General features: G+C 37.1%; 1 protein-coding gene across 1 annotated transcript; it reads right to left on the bottom strand.

Annotated features, from left to right (window-relative positions):
• Nucleotides 1-392: 392 nt before the first annotated feature.
• Nucleotides 393-15651, bottom strand: LOC138305095 (uncharacterized). The gene is made up of 11 exons (XM_069245496.1): nt 15509-15651; nt 11610-11822; nt 11074-11217; nt 10557-10697; nt 10210-10350; nt 7347-7431; nt 4567-4748; nt 3992-4141; nt 3082-3210; nt 1532-1636; nt 393-838 (listed from the first exon to the last, which is right to left on the bottom strand). The coding sequence occupies exons 1-11, from the start codon at nt 15569-15571 to the stop codon at nt 785-787; spliced, it is 1407 nt and encodes a 468-aa protein (XP_069101597.1). The 5' UTR covers nt 15572-15651; the 3' UTR covers nt 393-784.
• Nucleotides 15652-22094: the final 6443 nt, after the last annotated feature.

Genomic DNA, 22094 nt, shown 5'->3' with positions numbered 1-22094 from the left:
TGTTTATCTTACATACTGTATTCAATCTAATAGGTGCCCAGGGATAGACAGACCAAAATAACAACAGTGATCATGTTTATCTTACATACTGTATTCAATCTAATAGGTGCCCAGGGTGTTTGAAATTGAAAACTGTGTAAGAAGACACTTATAACAGATGTAGAACCAAATCTGGACATTTCACAACATTATTGCACAAAGAAGACCATAAATCAATTTGTAAAAGAAATCAAATCAAGAAATCTACATAGTTTTCATATTTTCAGTCTGCATTTAATTCCAGATAAGTGAAATTGAGGCCTCAGAAAGGGATATGGACACTTAATGGGTCAAATGCAGTAATATAGGTAAACATCAAATAACTACTGTTAATCTGATTGAAAACACAAGCATCACAGTTTACATCAAGTTATAATTATGAAAGACATTGGTACATAATAATTCAAAACATTTCCTAGGACACATGAATTCACTTTAAACATTCAAATGATGTTTAAGTCCAGTTTTTGTTTACACATGTTGTGTATGTTTGTTTAATCACTAGAATCACAGACAAATCACTGCCTTCGTAGATATATAAGTTCATCCACCACCATCACAGGTGTCAGGGGTGTCTACCTTGAACACCCCCATCACAGGTGTCAGAGGTGTCTACCTTGAACAACCCCATCACAGGTGTCAGAGGTGTCTACCTTGAACACCCCCATCACAGGTGTCAGAGGTGTCTACCTTGAACACCCCCATCACAGGTGTCAGAGGTGTCTACCCTTTACTTTACACTCCTTCACCATGATGAGCTGTTACCCCGGATGTCTCTGCCTCTCATTTTCCAAACCGCCTGTCAAAAAAGTATAGTATTTACATTTTGTTATTGATGCCTACAAAGTACTTACTGTAAATTCATTAAGATAACACTATAATATTAATACTTTTATTTATTGTGAATTTAGAATGATAACAATAAACTTATTAAGAAATCATATCACTAGAATTTATTGTAACAAGAGTTCCACGGAAGTGTGTGTGTCGCCTGCACAGCAGTTCAAAAACATCACAAAAGTAGTTATTTACAGTTGAAAATATTAAAATAACTAAAAAAAATTATCAAGTCCCGTAACTCTTGCAAATATTGACGGATTCTGACCAGTATCAAACCCATCTAAGATGTTATTGATATAAAGCAATAATCAAATTTGGTTAAAATCAAACAATATAAATAGTAAGCTTTCGAGCGAAAACCATGGATTTATCTGTTTTTGACGATTTCAAAGTCACATCACTCTTGCAAATATTGATTGATTTTAATCATTGTTGAACACATCTGAGATCTCATTGATATAAAGCAATATACCAAGTTTGGTTGAAATCAGACCATAAATATTTAAGTTAACGCACGGAAACCGCTCTCCGGATGCCGACACCGACGCCGAAGCCAACATAGTGATACCTATGTGTCACACTTGGGTTGCAGACGACACAAAAAAAACACTAACTGTGAACCACAATGTCATTATACTAAACCTAAACTTACCGAAAAGTCGACATCTTCCTTAGCGATGCCGTATATTTTTTGTTGGCCATGTCTGCTATTGTCGTCAGCAATAGTCTGCTGGACTGGTACCATTGACGTACCACAAAGTGACAGTCACCTGCTGGACATAGTGACATGGACTAGCCTGGAATACAAATGGAGTTTTATATAGTGACAGGAGATAGCTGAAAACAAATGTGGTTTTATTATAGTGACAGGAGATAGCCTGAAAACAAATGTTGAGTTTTATATAGTGACAGGAGATAGCCTGAAAACAAAACTGAGTTTTATATAGTGACAGGAGATAGCCTGAAAACAAATGAGTTTTATATAAACAGTGACAGTGGAGATAGCCTGAAAACAAAGTGAGTTTTATATAGTGACAGGAGATAGCCTGAAAACAAATGAGTTTTATATAGTGACAGGAGATAGCCTGAAAACAAATGGAATTTTATATAGTGACAGGAGATAGCCTGAAAACAAGTGAGTTTTATATAGTGACAGGAGATAGCCTGAAAACAAATGAGTTTTATATAGTGACAGGAGATAGCCTGAAAACAAATGAGTTTTTATATAGTGACAGGAGATAGCCTGAAAACAAATGAGTTTTATATAGTGACAGGAGATAGCCTGAAAACAAATGAGTTTTATATAGTGACAGGAGATAGCCTGAAAACAAAATGAGTTTTTATATATAGTGACAGGAGATAGCCTGAAAACAAATGAGTTTTATATAGTGACAGGAGATAGCCTGAAAACAAATGGAATTTTATATAGTGACAGGAGATAGCCTGAAAACAAATGAGTTTTATATAGTGACAGGAGATAGCCTGAAAACAAATGAGTTTTATATAGTGACAGGAGATAGCCTGAAAACAAATGAGTTTTATATAGTGACAGGAGATAGCCTGAAAACAAATGAGTTTTATATAGTGACAGGAGATAGCCTGGAAAACAAATGAGTTTTATATTAGTGACAGGAGATAGCCTGAAAACAAATGAGATTTTATATATAGTGACTAGGAGATAGCCTGAAAACAAATGGAATTTTATATAGTGACAGGAGATAGCCTGAAAACAAATGAGTTTTATATAGTGACAGGAGATAGCCTGAAAACAAATGAGTTTTATATAGTGACAGGAGATAGCCTGAAAACAAATGTTTTTATATAGTGACAGGAGATAGCCTGAAAACAAATGGAGTTTTATATAGTGACAGGAGATAGCTGAAAACAAATGAGTTTTATTATAGTGACAGGAGTAGCCTGAAAACAAATGAGTTTTATATAGTGACAGGAGATAGCCTGAAAACAAATGAGTTTTATATAGTGACAGGAGATAGCCTGAAAACAAATGAGTTTTGAAAACAAATGAGTTTTATATAGTGACAGGAGATAGCCTGAAAACAAATGAGTTTTATATAGTGACAGGAGATAGCCTGAGAAAACAAATATGAGTTTTATATAGTGACAGGAGATAGCCTGAAAACAAATGGAGTTTTATATAGTGACAGGAGATAGCCTGAAAACAAATGAGTTTTATATAGTGACAGGAGATAGCCTGAAAACAAATGGAGTTTTATATAGTGACAGGAGATAGCCTGAAAACAAATGAGTTTTATATAGTGACAGGAGATAGCCTGAAAACAAATGGAGTTTTATATAGTGACAGGAGATAGCCTGAAAACAAATGAGTTTTATATAGTGACAGGAGAAAGCCTGAAAACAAATGGAGTTTTATACAGTGATAGGAGAAAGCCTGGAAACAAATGAGTTTTATATATAACCATTGAAACAAAGTCCGCTTAGTGATGTGAAATGTGGGGCTATAGCCATATTTCTGTGATAAGTTTGTAATGTACTGACAACATGTACATAAAATATCAAAGAACCCATTTTAACAAAGCATGACAATTTCTTGACTGGTGCCCTATCCGGGCCTCAAACTCACGATCTACGGCACCCAATCGCCTAGCCAGACATACCTGCGCCTTCTACCACTGCGACACATCCACATCCCCAAAAAAAGACATTTCTATGACGAAGTGATAGTCAGTTCAATATGCTGACATGATCACTGTGGAAATTGTCAAATTAAATCTTTGGATCAAGAACACATAGTGCATATGATACATTGTGTTTAGTAAATATTAAATATCAAAGAAACACAATTTAACAAAGCATGACAATTTATTGACTGGTGCCCTATCCTGGCCTCGAACTCACGATCTACGGCACCCAATCGCCCAGCCAAACATACCTGCGCCTTCTACCACTGCGCCACATCCACGTCCCCAAAAAAGGATGTTTCTATGACGAAAAGATAGTCGGTTCGATATGCTGACATGATCACTGTGGAAATTGTCAAATTAAATCTTTGGATCAACAACACATAGTGCACCACATGTATATATATATATATATATATATATATATATATATAGGGACTGGTACGCCTTACCTTTCGGAATCCCTCTGTCCTATTCATACCAGAGCCATGGATCAACAATGGATGGAAGAACACGGTATCTCCTGGACCCATCTCAAGGTGAACTCTGGGTGACTCGGGATCAAAGTCACGCACACCGTGGTAAAATTTGTTCACACCACCCTAGCACCAAGTAAAAACAGCAATTGATCAAATCTGCACGGTTTATTGGGTTATAAACTACTGAAGTGCTCAAGTAATAATTCTACAGATTTTTGGCTACAGTTGTTGGTGATCAATGTAGAACAAAAGTGGATGGAAGCTGTTGTTGGAAGTTTATATAAAATAGAGTTCTTGGGTAATTAACTTAACTTGGAGAATGGCAGTTAAACAGGATTGCCAATTGTAAAACTATTCTAGCCACTGATTTGATTTATTAAAACTGGGAAGAAAAAAACTTACAACTGATATCAATATTCATTTAATCTTTTTTGGTTACTTTTTCCAAATTATTATTTAATACTTATTAAGCATCAAAGTAAACCAGTATAGTAAGAACGAATGCTTTTCATCAGATTTATTTATCATTGGTGTCCGTCAGACCTTACCTCCCACTCAGGGTAGTCGTGCTGGAGTAAGCGGCCTTTATGGGTACCTGGTACTACTACAAGACAGCCATTTTGTCTGTTGACCTTCTCCATGGCTGTCCAGGCACACACGACCCTGTTGGCAGGTCGGAACGGAAAATAGTACAGATCCTGGTGCATGGGGTGGCGGGACGACTTCATACCTGTCAGGGGGCAACATCAAACATTTCTATAGAAATAAAGAATACCACATACAGCATGGAGTGGCATGAATTACCGTTATGTAAGTTACTTACCTGTACTCCTTCAGGCTTGACTCAGGCATATAGAAAACCAGGTATTTACCACTTAACGAAAGAATGGACCTGGGACACAACACAAAATGATAGGATAAATGTGGGACACTACACAAAATGACAGGCTAGATGTGGGACACAACACAAAATGACAGGCTAGATGTGGGACACAACACAAAATGACAGGCTAGATGTGGGACACAACACAAAAATGACAGGATAAATGTGGGACACAACACAAAAACGATAGGATAGATGTGGGACACAACACAAAAAACGACAGGCTAGATGTGGGAACAACACAAAATGATAGGATAGATGTGGGACACAACACAAAATGACAGGCTAGATGTGGGACACAACACAAAAACGACAGGCTAGATGTGGGACACAACACAAAATGATAGGATAAATGTGGGACACTACACAAAATGATAGGATAAATGTGGGACACAACACAAAATGATAGGATAGATGTGGGACACAACACAAAAACGACAGGCTAGATGTGGGACACAACACAAAATGATAGGATAAATGTGGGACACTACACAAAATGATAGGATAAATGTGGGACACTACACAAAATGATAGGATAAATGTGGGACACTACACAAAATGATAGGATAAATGTGGGACACTACACAAAATGATAGGATAAATGTGGGACACTACACAAAATGATAGGATAAAATGTGGGACACTACACAAAATGATAGGATAAATGTGGGACATTACACAAAATGATAGGATAAATGTGGGACACTACACAAAATGATAGGATAAATGTGGGACACTACACAAAATGATAGGATAAATGTGGGACACTACACAAAATGATAGGACAAATGTGGGACACAACACAAAATGAATAGGATAAAATGTGGGACACTACACAAAATGATAGGATAAATGTGGGGACACTACACAAAATGATAGGATAAATGTGGGACACTACACAAAATGATAGGATAAATGTGGGACACTACACAAAATGATAGGATAAATGTGGGACACTACACAAAATGATAGGATAAATGTGGGGACACTACACAAAATGATAGGATAATGTGGGTACAATACAAATTGATAGGACAAATTGTGGGGGGGACACAACACAAAATGATAGGATAAATGTGGGGACACTACACAAAATGATAGGATAAATGTGGGACACAACACAAAATGATAGGATAAATGTGGGACACTACACAAAATGATAGGATAAATGTGGGACACTACACAAAAAATGATAGGATAAATGTGGGACACTACACTCAAATATGATAGGATAAAATGTGGGACACAACACAAAATGATTGGATAAATGTGGGACACTACACAAAATGATAGGATAAATGTGGGACACTACACAAAATATAGGATAAATGTGGGACACTACACAAAATGATAGGATAAATGTGGGACACAACACAAAAATAATAGGATAAATGTGGGACACTACACAAAATGATAGGATAAATGTGGGGACACTACACAAAATAATAAGATAAATGTGGGCACCATCACTACACAAAATGATAGGATAAATGTGGGACACTACACAAAATGATAGGATAAATGTGGGACACTACACAAAATGATAGGATCTAAATGTTGGACACTACACAAAATGATAGGATAAATGTGGGGGACACTACACAAAATGATAGGATAAATGTGGGACACTACACAAAATGATAGGATAAATGTGGGACACTACACAAAAATGATAGGATAAATGTGGGACACTACAACACAAAATGATAGGATAAATGTGGGACACAACACAAAATGATAGGATAAATGTGGGACACTACACAAAATGATAGGATAAATGTGGGACACTACACAAAATGATAGGATAAATGTGGGACACTACACAAAATGATAGGATAAATGTGGGACACTACACAAAATGATAGGATAAATGTGGGACACTACACAAAATGATAGGATAAATGTGGGACACTACACAAAATGATAGGATAAATGTGGGACACTACACAAAATGATAGGATAAATGTGGGACACTACACAAAATGATAGGATAAATGTGGGACACTACACAAAATGATAGGATAAATGTGGGACACTACACAAAATGATAGGATAAATGTGGGACACTACACAAAATGACAGGATAGATGTGGGACACTACACAAAATGACAGGATAGATGTGGGGACACTACACAAAATGACAGGATAGATGTGGGACACTACACAAAATGACAGGACCAATGTGGGACACAATGCAAAACGACAGGATAGATGTGGGACACAATGCAAAAAACGACAGGATAGGACCCAAGACAGGACATGGCGCAAAATGACAGGACAGATGTGGGACACGACACAGAAGGACATGATAGACGTGGGTACAGCTAACAATGGGTGTACACCCCATTTTTATTAGTATACCTGTCGATGATTAATCCAAGCACATCACAATGCAATGTGCATTTTTTTTATTTTCCAATATTTGTTGACAGAAATGTCCTTACCTGGATAGTCTGGTGGTTTGTTGATGAGCATGGTGTGCATGGCTTTAATATTGGGTCCAACAAAGGCTTCCACATAGTCTACCAGCTGTAGTTATAAACATTAATTAGCATTAATAGAGCATGTGGTCCAACAAAGGCTTCCTACATAGTCTAACAGCTGTAGTTATAAAACATTAATTAGCATTAATAGAGACCATGTGGTTTCCAACGAAAGGACTCCACATAGTCTACTCATGCTGTAGTTATAAAAAACATTAATTAGCATTAATAGAGACATGTGGTCCAACAAACGGTGGCTCCACATAGTCTATCAACAGCTGTAGCTATAAACATTTATTAGCATTAATAGAGACATGTGGTCCAACAAAGGCTCCACATAGTCTTAACCATGCTTTAGTTATAACATTATCTAGTCATTATTAAATAGACATGGGTCCAACAAAGGCTCCACATTTAGTCTTACCAGCTGTAGTTATAAAATTATTTAGCATTAATAGGAGACATGTGGTCCAACAAAGGCTCCACATAGTCTACCAGCTGTAGTTATAACTCATTAATTAGCATTCACATAGAGACATGTGGTGTCCAACAAAGGCTCCACATAGTCTACCAGCTGTAGTTATAAACATTAATTAGCATTAATAGAGACATGTGGTCCAACGAAGGCTCCACATAGTCTACCAGCTGTAGTTATAAACATTAAATTAGCATTAATAGAGACATGTGGTCCAACAAAGGCTCCACATAGTCTACCAGCTGTAGTTATAAACATTTATTTAGCATTAATAGAGACATGTGGTCCAACGAAGGCTCCACATAGTCTACCAGCTGTAGTTATATAAACATTAATTAGCATTAATAGAGACATGTGGTCCAACAAAGGCTCCACATAGTCTACCAGCTGTAGTTATAAACATTAATTAGCATTAATAGAGACATGTGGTCCAACGAAGGCTCCACATAGTCTACCAGCTGTAGTTATAAACATTAATTAGCATTAATAGAGACATGTGGTCCAACAAAGGCTCCACATAGTCTACCAGCTGTAGTTATAAACATTATTTAGCATTAATAGTGCATGAGCATTAATAGAGACATTTAGCATGTGTCCAACACGAGGCTCCACATAGTCTACCAGCTGTAGTAGTTATAAACATTAATTAGCATTAATAGAGACATGTGACATGTCCAACAAAGGCTCCACATAGTCTACCAGCTGTAGTTATAAACATTAATTAGCATTAATAGAGACATGTGGTCCAACAAAGGCTCCACATAGTAGGCACATAGTCTACCAGCTGTAGTTATAAACATTAATTAGCATTAATAGAGACATGTGGTCCAACAAAGGCTCCACATAGTCTACCAGCTGTAGTTATAAACATTAATTAGCATTAATAGAGACATGTGGTCCAACAAAGGCTCCACATAGTCTACCAGCTGTAGTTATAAACATTAATTAGCATTAATAGAGACATTGTAACATGTGGTCCAACAAAGGCTCCACATAGTCTACCCAGCTGTAGTTATAAACATTAATTAGCATTAATAGAGACATGTGGTCCAACAAAGGCTCCACATAGTCCTACCAGCTGTAGTTATAAACATTAATAATTAGCATTTAATAGAGAAATGTGGTCCAACAAAGGCTCCACATAGTCCAGCCCCCCCTGTATTATATAGCTATAAAGTAGCCATTAATAGAGACAATGATTGTCCAACATTAATTAGCTACCATGCTGATTATAATCAGTTAATTAGCATTAATAGTAGACGATGTGGTCCAACGAAGAGCTCCACATAAGACATCACATGTAGTTGGTGACAACCAGTTTAGAGAAGTTACAACATTAGTACCATGTACAGTTCATTTATCTACTAAATAAAATAACCGTGAGCTGTAACTTCATAATATATAAATTAACTGATACGAGACAGTTTGTCCAAAACGATTCTCACTCACTAGTCATACCAGCAGTAGTTACCTAATCATTTATGTACAGTATTTGAATAGAGATCTTCTGGTCCTATCTGCTAGGCTCCACTATTACCTACCGTTCGTAGTTACCGTCACTATTAACATTATTAGCGACATGTCATTCTGGTAATGGCTGACCTACATGGTCTTACGCAGCTTTCGTTATATACCTTAACATTGGTCATTCATACAGACATGTGGTCCAACAAAGGTCTCCACAATTAGATCTACCATTGTAGATATCAACATAATTCTCTTGCAGTAATGGAACACCTAAATTGCTGTATTGTCATACATATCCTTCTCAAATCTGGACACCACATCTAGATATATCGGTTATAGAAAAACCTGTATAGTCAGGAGATTGGCTTTACCACACAACTACATGAATGCTGGTCATTGTTGACAACCAGTTTAGATAAGGTTAATTTGATGTGTACAGTTTACCACTTTTCATTATAATGATTACATAAAATAACCGTGATTGGCTGCAGTTATATTATTAGGAATAGTGAGCCAATTTTTTCTTGTAGTAGATAAAATCCTCGGTTTTGTCTACAGTAACTGAACACAGAACTTCACCCCTTAGGTAGTCTGGACTTGTTATAGCCTTATGGTCAGAATTACATCACTTGTCTCAGCAATGGTGACATAACGAATAGTTTCATTACGAAATTCTCAATACTGGCTGCAGTATTTAAAGATGAGAAGTCAGTAATTTTTGTTTTGTAACAAAAGGGGTGCATAACTTTTCAAAAAATGCTCTGTAAACAGAGAGATAAACATATTATATATACCCAGGTAACTCAAACTGGTTCGGAGGGTAACGATACTGAGGCTGAAGTCGTCTGGGTCTGTCAACAGAGAGATAAACATCATATATACCAGGTAACTCAAACTGGTCGGAGGGTAATGATACTGAGGCTGAAGTCGTCTGGGTCTGTAAACAGAGAGATAAACATCATATATACCAGGTAACTCAAACTGGTCGGAGGGTAACGATACTGAGGCTGAGGTCGTCTGGCTCTGTAAACAGAGAGATAAACATATATATATACCAGGTAACTCAAACTGGTCGGAGGGTAAAGATACTGAGGCTGAAGTCGTCTGGGTCTGTAAACAGAGAGATAAACATCATATATATACCAGGTAACTCAAACTGGTCGGAGGGTAACGATACTGAGGCTGAAGTCGTCTGGGTCTGTAAACAGAGAGATAAACATCATATATACCAGGTAACTCAAACTGGTTGGAGGGTAACCATACTGAGGCTGAGGTCGTCTGGGTCTGTAAACAGAGAGATAAACATCATATATACCAGGTAACTCAAACTGGTCGGAGGGTAACGATACTGAGGCTGAAGTCGTCTGGGTCTGTAAACAGAGAGATAAACATCATATATACCAGGTAACTCAAACTGGTCGGAGGGTAACGATACTGAGGCTGAAGTCGTCTGGGTCTGTAAACAGAGAGATAAACATCATATATACCAGGTAACTCAAACTGGTCGGAGGGTAACGATACTGAGGCTGAGGTCGTCTGGCTCTGTAAACAGAGAGATAAACATATATATATACCAGGTAACTCAAACTGGTCGGAGGGTAATGATACTGAGGCTGAAGTCGTCTGGGTCTGTAAACAGAGAGATAAACATCATATATACCAGGTAACTCAAACTGGTCGGAGGGTAACGATACTGAGGCTTAAGTCGTCTGGGTCTGTAAACAGAGAGATAAACATCATATATACCAGGTAACTCAAACTGGTCGGAGGGTAATGATACTGAGGCTGAAGTCGTCTGGCTCTGTCAACAGAGAGATAAACATATATATATATACCAGGTAACTCAAACTGGTTGGAGGGTAACGATACTGAGGCTGAAGTCGTCTGGGTCTGTAAACAGAGAGATAAACATCATCTATACCAGGTAACTCAAACTGGTCGGAGGGTAACGATACTGAGGCTTAAGTCGTCTGGGTCTGTAAACAGAGAGATAAACATCATATATACCAGGTAACTCAAACTGGTCGGAGGGTAATGATACTGAGGCTTAAGTCGTCTGGGTCTGTAAACAGAGAGATAAACATCATATATACCAGGTAACTCAAACTGGTCGGAGGGTAATGATACTGAGGCTGAAGTCGTCTGGCTCTGTCAACAGAGAGATAAACATATATATATATACCAGGTAACTCAAACTGGTTGGAGGGTAACGATACTGAGGCTGAAGTCGTCTGGGTCTGTAAACAGAGAGATAAACATCATATATACCAGGTAACTCAAACTGGTCGGAGGGTAACGATACTGAGGCTTAAGTCGTCTGGGTCTGTAAACAGAGAGATAAACATCATATATACCAGGTAACTCAAACTGGTCGGAGGGTAATGATACTGAGGCTGAAGTCGTCTGGCTCTGTCAACAGAGAGATAAACATCATATATACCAGGTAACTCAAACTGGTCGGAGGGTAATGATACTGAGGCTGAAGTCGTCTGGGTCTGTAAACAGAGAGAAGAAGTTGTTCCAAAGATTTTAGCCTATTTGACCCCTGTGACCTTGAATGAAGGTCATGGTCATTCATTTGAAGAAACTTGGTAGCCCTTCATCCCAGCATAGCAGAGGCCAAATATGAGTACCCTGGGCCTTTCGGTTCTTGAAAAGAAGTCGTTTCAAGATTTAAGCCTTTTTGACCCCTGTGACCTTGAATGAGGGTCAAGGTCCTTTGTTTGAACAAACTTGGTAGCTGTTTATCCCAGCATGCCGCAGGCCCAATATCAGGTCTCTAGGCCTCTTATTTATTCACAAGAAGTTGTTTAAAGATTTTAGCCTATTTGACCCCTGTGACCTTGTGAGGGTCAAGGTCCTTCATTTGAACAAACTTGGTAGCCCTTCATCCAAGAATGCCACAGGCCCAATATCAGGTCTCTAGGCCTTTTAGTTATTCAAAAGATGTTTAAAGATTTTAGTCTATTTGACCCCCGTGACCTTGAATGAAGATCAAAGTCATTCATTTGAACAAACTAGGTAGCCCTTTATCCCAGCATGTCACTGGCCCAATATCAGGTCTCTATATAGCTAGGTCCCTTGGTTATGCATAAGAAGTCTTTTAATGATTTTTGCCTTTTTGACCCCTGTGACCTTGAATGAAGGTCAAGGTTCTTCATTTGTACAAACTTGGTAGCTGTTTATCCCAGCATGCCGCAGGCCCAATATCAGGTCTATAGGCCTCTTAGTTATTCACAAGAAGTCGTTTCAAGATTTTAGCCTATTTGACCCCTGTGACCTTGAATGAAGATCAAGATCATCTATTTGAAATCTTGGTAGCCCTTCATCCCAGCATGCCACAGGCCCAATATCAGGTCTCTAGGCCTTTTCGAAAGAAGCTGTTTAAAAGATTTTAGCCTATTTGCCCCCGTGACCTTGATTGAAGTTCAAGGTCATTTATTTGAACAAAATGGGTCAAATGACCTAATTATAATGAGCTGTACTATGTGGTTGTAGATTGTGATTATCTCCTTTGTTTGGGAAATCACTAGGTATGACAAAGTGGAATAAAAAGCATTGATGATATAAATGATCAGCATCGAATCCTATATGCCTAATAACTACCGTAATATCTTACTGCCAGGCCTTCTTCTTGTTTATGTTCTGGCCGGGCCGTCATAATGGTGACACGCGGGTAGCCTGTGCTGATTACATGTATTTACAGTGAAAGATTATATTTTACCCATTATATTTTACCTATTATTGTATTTTATCTACTGGATTTAATGATCTATCATATTTGAGCATTCTATCACTGATACATATATAACGGTGCTGTTACTGTCAGATAAACAGGGAATCACTTACAAAACCTGCGTAGTCTATGTCACAGATTTAATTCAATTTTTTTCTGTCTCACACTCATAAACAGAATGGTTGTTAACTATGTTTGATTTATTCTGTCACCAGTGCGTATAGTTACACACCTGTAGACTTATGTATGACCCTGATTATGGACAGAATTGACTGAAGGTAAAAACTGGATAAAGCTATATTATCTAGATATATAGCCCCACAAATGATAACATATTAGTATTATCAATAGAACATTCTGTAGGCTAATACATATATATTCATGTTACATCAGTCAAGTAATTCATTATCATGTGATAATTACAAAAATAAAATGTATACACATGTAGCAGGCAATAATTACATATCAATAAGGCTAGAAATGTCCTGGTTTCTGATTTCAATTATAGGCAAAATGCAATTATTAATTTTTATGTACAGTACTCATAAAAGATACTATACTACTGACAATTGGTATTTTTCTTTATCATTCAATCAGAAACATGAACAGACAATTCGACCTAAAGGTGACCTTTTTCAAAAGCCGTAGAAAATTCATAAAATGACCACAAAGTTGCATGATCATCATATGATTTGTGACTTTTGGTGGGAGTTTTTCCATATCAAAAATCCACTTTGTATATCAGACAGAGGAACAACTTTTACTATGGCTCATTTTATTCAGCAAAGTACAATTTTAATCCTATCCCCAAAATGTGGTCTTTTGATGTGCTCATGCCGAAAAATAAGAAAAACGTGATTGATGAAATATCTTAATTTCAATATATCATTCAGACTGTCTATGAATTAATTAATGTCAGAACAAATCAGAGTATCAGGTGGTGGAGACATGGCACAGAGTGCTAAAGGTTCAGTGTTCAAATCACTACTGCACTACCAGGTCTGACTTTTATTTTGATAAGCAACAAAAATCCTTTATTTTGTCATATCAAAGAAATAGTTTTTTTGAAATACCCGTGATATCAAATAAATAAAATCACAAATACGTGTAATAAAAAAATAAGTGGAAAATGTCCTTATTGTAATAAATGATGCACTTTTTTCATATCTTGTGTACATTGTCTAATACAGGGGTTTTGATAGCTACTGTTGTAGCGGAAAAGATATCACCTTCTGACTGACTTCAGTCAGAAGGTGATATCTTTTCCGCTACAACAGTAGCTAGGGTTTTGAGATCCCAAAACGACGTAAGTACAGTACATTTTACCGTCGATAAGTTGCACCATCCGGTGATTATGACGTCATGATTTGACGTGAGTTTCGTGACGTCATAATCACCGGAAGGTGGGACTAATCAACTGTAAATTGTACTTCACCCACGTCGTTTTGGGATCTGGAAACCCCCGTATTACAGTTAGGAAACTAAAAAGAATTGGTTAACTGGTGGATTAGCACATGTAATTATGATTCAATAGATTAACACAATTTAATTTTAAAATTGTTGTTTATCATGTCACAATAATTAATATTCTCATTGTTTGTGGCTTTCTGATTGGCCTATTCATTTTTTTCATTCCACGATGGAAAAAAAACCGAGAATGGCGCGGAAAACCGACGTTAACGTGACGTCACAATAGAAACATTGACGTTGCGTATTGATTTGGAAAAAATAATCCCTTGGAAAAAATCAATGGAATCGTACATGTAAACGTATTTCATTTTATAAAGTAGCCTGGAAAATTAATTATTCATTTTTTTCATTCCATGATGGAAAAAAAACCGAGAATGGCGCGGAAACCCGACGTTAACGTGACGTCACAATAGAAACATTGACGTTGCGTATTGATTTGGAAAAAATAATCCCTTGGAAAAAATCAATGGAATCGTACATGTAAACGTATTTCATTTTATAAAGTAGCCTGGAAAATTAATTATAAATTTTGTTTGCAAACTTTTGTGACGATCCGCTACGTGGATTCACACAGTTTGCGAACAAAATTTCTTTCATACCCCGATGTAATTAAAAAATGGTGACTTCAATGCTTAAATGTATGATAAACGAGAGCAGTATTTCAGATTGATTTCAAAATCTAATGACATTTAGGAGTTTTTACAAAATTTTGTTTTGACATTCTCTATTCGAATTAGAATCTATTAAGGATTTGGAAGAGTTCTGACAAAATTAAGTCCCAATCTGAATCACCGGGGAGTCTGCATTCTGTCACGTACGACTGTCAGACAGTGCCAGTACTAGTGTGACATATTTGATTTGTAACGTTAGGCCTATCGACTGAACATCCACTGTAAAGTTACATTGTAACGTTAGGGACCTATCACTATTGGGTCGTTCATCCGCTAGATTAAATAAATATAAATATATACGAACCTTCGGTAAAGGGACTCTGCTATGACACAAATGGTTGCGGATAGTGTTCAGTCGTTCAGCCATCTCGACGTAGTTGTGATAAAAGGATAGTCTTCTGGACTTCGTCCTCTTCGTCAAGTTGTAAACATACTAATTATTTACCTCCAACACAGAAGAGCTACACGTGTATTTACGGATGAACGACGATTACTTCCCTTTGACCGTTAACGGGGCTTAACGTTATCTCAGGTGGTAGGATTATTTACCTCCAACACAGAAGAGCTACACGTGTATTTACGGATGAACGACGATTACTTCCCTTTGACCGTTAACGGGGCTTAACGTTATCTCAGGTGGTAGGATGTGGTAAGAGGGAGAAAAGTGCCCTAGGCCAATTGCAAGTGACCATAACAACAGACCTGCAGTGTATACCTGTATCCCCATGTACAATGTACAGTACATGTACATTATACATATGTACACACATCTAAATGTACGTACACGTAATAATGATATGATAACAATTAAAATAAATTAATATGTGCACATATGTAGTTAGAAATCCTTGATGTGTATATATATATATAACAAAACAAATCAACCACGCCAATCTTGCAGAACAGTACGAGAAATGGCTAGCTGAAGAGGAACCAATACTCCCGCGTAAGTTCAGAATGAAATCCATTCGGAATGAACCGACCGAACAAACGAAAATCCGTGTCGGTGTAGCGGTAGAAAGAGTCAAAGGAGAAATCGAATTACTCAGAATAAGATCATCTCTATGTCAAGAGAAAGTAATAGCATTTGATGAACAACTGAAATCCAAAATAACAAATGTCGCTTCTGGAAGAATATCATAAATATTACTGGAGATGTGGCAAAAGGAATGCGACTTGGAAGAAAACAAGTCAAGAGATCGCTGGAGATATAAAGAGGTATGGCTTCTGGACTATAAAAGAAAGTATGGTACAGAAGTAACAAAAGAAAAGAGAAAGAAAACCAAGCAAAACAATAACAAGAATGAAGCGGAAACGGTCCTGCCATCTGGACAAATGAACATTGCATCAGCGACCCAGATCTCGAACACCAGTCAACCGACTTCCGGCACAACAGCGAAGAAGGACTACCAACACCAATAGAAACGTACCTAGGAGAACCACAAGGGCAATAATTCCCCATATGAAAAATACCTACCGCCAAGGGTATAATTTTTCACAGTACGGAAGACGACCCGGTGGCAATTATCATAATCCTAGACTGAAGAGCATACATAGTGAGAGAAGGATAGCATTCAAGTAACACACAGGGTTACTACAGAAACGGTGGTACTACATACATCGGTCATGGAGCCAGAAACTATTTTTTAGGAGGAGGCAAAGCAAACCGAGTTTTAAGAATTCCAATTTTAAGAAGTGGAACCAACACCTGTTTGATACCAAATGAAGACAAACGTATTGATCCAAAAGTAATAAATCTGATAGACAATTAAATGATTCCCAAATTAAATTATTATCCAAGGGTCTCAAATATACTCCAACGCCAAATTCCAATAATCAAGAACTCAAAACGGATATTAAAACCTATACTAGAAGATTAAGATTAGCGGAGTTTTTTCATCAAGAGAATGAAAATGAAGATAATCAAATTAACGAAGAAGACCTTGTGAGAAATAAATCATCATTCAACCCCAGAAAAGGCAGAAACAACACACTAGATGCCGTGTGTGAAACGCTGGAAAACCTACATGTACCTCTTAAGAATGAACAAACAAATCAGAGAAGCAATCTAACGAAAGATGAAGAAAATGCCTTAAAAGCCTTAGCAAATGACACCACCATAATTATAAAAACAGCAGATAAAGGAGGCGTGATAGTGGTGATGGACAGAGAATTCTATAAAACGAAAATTACGAGCATACTGCTGAATGAGGAATATTACGTCAAGGTAGATGGTAATCAGGACAAATATTCAATACAGAAATAAAAAGACTCATCAGCAACAACTTGAATACTACGTAAATAACCGGAAATGAACAGGATTACCTAACACATTTTGAATTCAAAGAAAGTTGCTTTTATGGATTACCGAAAATTCACAAATCAAAACAAATTAAGGAAGTAATACAAACACGAAATTCAGAATATATAACTTGTTTAAATCCTGATGATTTAACATTAAGACCAATTGTGGGTGGACCGAATTCCCCAACCCAGAGACTCAGCAACTTACTAGATATCCTGCTTAAACCATTCTGTAAAGAAGTAAATAGTTATGTACGGGATGATATGGACTTTCTTACCCACCTCCCGAAGGAAGTCAATGAAAATTCGAAACTTGTAACGATGGATGTCGTGAATCTCTACACAAATATCACCAAAGAACTGGGACTGAAGGCAATTGAATACTGGCTAGATAATCACCCAGAGAAAATACATCATCGTTTCAAAAAACAATTTATCCTAGATGGGACAGAACTAGTATTATCTAACAATACTTTTATGTTCAATGACGAACATTACCTACAAATCAAAGGCACTGCTATGGGCACGAAAATGGCTCCAACGTATGCGACTCTTACACTTGGATATTTAGAAAAAAAAACCTTTACAAAAAAGCTGAAGAAATGTGGGATACAAACTTCAAACTGTACCTAATTAATAACTGGAAACGATATCTGGATGATTGCTTTATCATATGGAACTTCGATGAAGAACGTCTGACAACATTGTTCAATCAACTTAATATGCTGGATCAAAGTATAAGTTTTACTATTGAAGTTGATGACAAAAAAAATACCGTTCTTAGATGTTCTGGTTCTGAAAAAGGATGATACCATAATAACAAATATTTATTACAAGCCAACAGACACACACCAGTATCTTCACTTTGGATCATGCCATCCGCGACACAATAAACGGGCAATCCCATATAATCTTGCTCGAAGGATTTGTACCATAGTTAGTGAGAGTGAAACAAGAGACCTCCGCTTGAAAGAATTAACCAGTTATTTGAAATCTCAAAAATATCCAACCAAACTGATAGAAGATGGAATCCAGAAAGCAAAAGAATTAGACAAAACAATGCTCCTCAGTCCAAAAGAGAATCAAGAAACAGAATCTTCAATGTTACAATTAGTAACCACACATAATCCACGGAATAAAAACATAACCGGAACCGTACGCCAACTAAACAATGTACTCCAAGAAGATGAACATATGCAGAGAGTGCTGAAAAACACAACCTTCATCAATAGTAAACGCCAACCCAAAAATCTGAGGAGAGTACTATGTAAATCCAAGGATTTATAAGTGAGACATATACGTCCTTGGTAAATCTAACTTCCAAACTAAAGAAAATTTCACCGTAAGAAAATGTATGGACCCACGATGTGGAACATGCGACTACATTACAGAAGGTTCATCTTTCAAACTCCGCTCCAGAACATTCGTAGTGAATGCAAATATGTGCTGTGATTCGAAAGACCTTATTTATGTAATAAAATGCCCCGGATGTAAGGAATTTTACATTGGAGAGACCAGTAATACACTGAGGGCCCGTGTCCGTGTACACAAACAACATATTAATGTACCGGAGTACAGGAAAATAAATTTAAGTGAACATTTGGACATTTGCGGAAAGAAAAGGTTTACTATATTTCCGTTCTATAAAATGTTAAATAATAATACCATCCAAAGAAAAGAACAAGAAAAACAATTTATTAGAACTCTGAAAACGAAACTGAATCGTTTGTTGTAGGCCTAATTGTATAAATCAATTGTTATATGTATAATTACCTCCCTTAATATGACGTCACAATACACAATGACTATACTGTCATGACGTCATCTAATGTTGTTAAGCATCTGAAGAACATGATGAAAGCGCTAATGCTAAATTAACAACGTGTTTCAATTTTTCATTTCTATATATATGTGTGTGTGATAAAAATACTGTATTTTATGTGTTTGTGTAAACGCTAAAACGTATTTGTGATTAAAATGTCTCTCGACATAATGATTTATATATGACACTCCACATTATTTTGATGTACAAGTCATCACTTTTAGTTTATAAACTTTCAAAAAATGTACACAACTTTTGCTTAATTTCAATATAGAATTCATATGTTTATATATAGATATATGTGACGGCGACTGACAAAATGGGCCCAGATGAGGAAAAATCACATTTTCATTTTTTCACATTTTTATTTACTTTATGGTGTGTAGATCACGTTTACAAAATATCAAAGTCGTAGGATGAAGCATTTCAGAGATATGCGACTTTAAATGAGGCAACATGTACATTCGTTAATGACAAAATTAGCGTCGTCGATTCATCACGTCATGATCATTGACGTCGTGTCACAAGGCTGCCAATGATGTTATATAAAAACATGTGTACATATGACTATGCTTTGGACTGGTCTTTAATTCTTGTAATTTATTAACAAAGTTTAGCTTTAGCTCTATCAGTGTTACATGTAACTACATTAATTGATCTGTGACACGTAAATTTATCAATCTAATTCTACGATTTGACGGGGTGACACGCAAAATATTCGTGTGTACTTTAGTTTCGTGGTTTAAAACTTTCAAATGTTTTCGTGTGTAGATAAAGTTCGCCAATGATACCTTTAATACATCAAATTTGTGGGTTTTTTTTATTCATGGTCCACAGCAACCGCCAAAAGAACAACTTCACGAGGAAAATTTCATGCAATGATATTAATTTGTATGTTCGTATTCAAAATTTCACGAAAACCGAAGATCAGTGCATTTGATTAAAGTGTATATGCTTTCAGATTCTTTTAACTAGAATGTTGGTATACGAATAGCATTAATGGGGCGACCGACGAGATATATTATGTAACAAATAAATCAAATAACATTACATTTATGCAAGAACAGATTTCCCTATTGCATGATCGTAAAAGGCGACTAAATTTAGGATCTTATCTTTTCTCTTCTTCCTAACTGACTTTAACTTTCCTAATGCCTCCCTTGGCACCGCCTCACTTTTGGCATTGAGTTGAGCGTTCGCCCCTGTGAGGAAGGTTCTGGGTTCTGTCCCCTGGCCGAGACACACCAAAGTCTATAAAAGTGGTAGTTTCTGCTCCTGCTTAGCGCTCAGCATACAGGGAGTGGGACGACCACAGGGACCTGGCACGACTTTTTTAAAACTAACAGTATATATATATTTATTATAGTATCAAGGGTATGAACTCGGCGGTCGTGAAAAACGGACCTATTTTTTTTTAAAACCGTGGTTATTTTAATAAATGGATTCTACACAACATTGACGGATATCTTACCTTAGAGAGAAATAATTTATATTTCCATTGACTGCTTGATGAACAAAATTGGCCAAGTATTGACGAAGTTATGGCTTAATGAATCGGGAAATTTACGGAAAATATGCTTGGTAGACATTTCCCTGTCCGGTCGAAATGTCGTCTCGGCTCTAATGGGCACCTCAAAAACCAAGCAAAAATCACAAAATCTACGCTTGTGGTGGTAAACAGTATCCATAACTGTGTTCATCCACAATCTCCTTCGGAGGTGTCATGACCCGTACTTTGTAGAAACCCCATTTAAACATCGTGTAGCTCACTTACTTTAACCGTGACCGCCATGTTCATTTCTTTTTCGGAACGCTTCTCGAGTTTACCGACAAGCACAACATAACATAATTTGCATAATGTAGTCGCTTTATGTAAAGTAGAGAAGCGTTCCGAGAGAAAAATGGACGACTGGTTCGCCTGTTGTCAGTATAATGTGACCGGGTGGGGTGTGTCGCTTGGTGTCTTCGGCGGCATGCTTCAGTGATATAGCAGTATAAAAGGGCAAAAGTTCCACTATACAAGAAGACACAACATAAATATACCGCAGTCTCCCAAAACACGCACCTCGCACAACATACACGCAGCACACCGCATGCATGAGAGGCCGTCCTTACATGACAATAGCTGTTAATAGGACGTTAATTAATGAAACAAACAAACAAAGCTACGTGTACACACATGCGTATGCGCTCATGTGCTACGAATTGACAAAGTAATGTAAACAAAACCGTCAAAAATCAAATTGAATGTAGATCAAATGATCAAATAAAAAGACATATATGCATGGAACATCATATTCAGGCCAGATAAGGTTTTCAAAGCATACACTTCATATGTATGATTATATAGACGAACTTCACAGGAGAGCTGACCATGTACTAGTGAATCGAGCCCGAACCCTCCGCTCTCTTTGCGATCACACTCGGAAACCAGAGTGTACATGTCTAAACACCCGTAGCTTAGCCTGATTACATTGGTAAACAGTCCCTGTTTCTTTCCGTATAACCGGAATAATGTCGTTCTATCTCATCCGCAATACGGCATATAATATATACAATAGATCCATCTTAGTTTTATATCAGTGTTTCGTAAGCTTGTAGTGTGCTGGTTTGTTAACTACTTCAGTAGCCCATGCATGCAAGCAATCGGGATCGAGCAAAGACTTGTCATAATACATTTATATATATACATTTTTATAGCACTCAGAAAATGGTAGTGGGAAAGGGGTGGTTATGGTAAGTAACGGTAATTCAGTTCAATTAT

This window comes from Argopecten irradians, chromosome 12, assembly GCF_041381155.1.
Source record: "Argopecten irradians isolate NY chromosome 12, Ai_NY, whole genome shotgun sequence".
Classification (NCBI taxonomy): Eukaryota; Metazoa; Mollusca; class Bivalvia; order Pectinida; family Pectinidae; genus Argopecten; species Argopecten irradians.
The sequence above is the reverse complement of the archived record's forward strand: the minus strand, read 5'-3'. Positions and strand labels throughout refer to the sequence as shown.

Bases quoted from the DNA above. Each gene is read 5' to 3' on its own strand.
- LOC138305095 (XM_069245496.1), bottom strand. From the start codon at position 15,571: ATGGCTGAACGACTGAACACTATCCGCAACCATTTGTGTCATAGCAGA. The intron at 10,698-11,073 runs GTATATATGATG...CTCTGTTTACAG, and splicing joins CGACCAGTTTGAGTTACCTG to ACCCAGACGACTTCAGCCTC. The intron at 10,351-10,556 runs GTATATATGATG...CTCTGTTTACAG, and splicing joins CAACCAGTTTGAGTTACCTG to AGCCAGACGACCTCAGCCTC.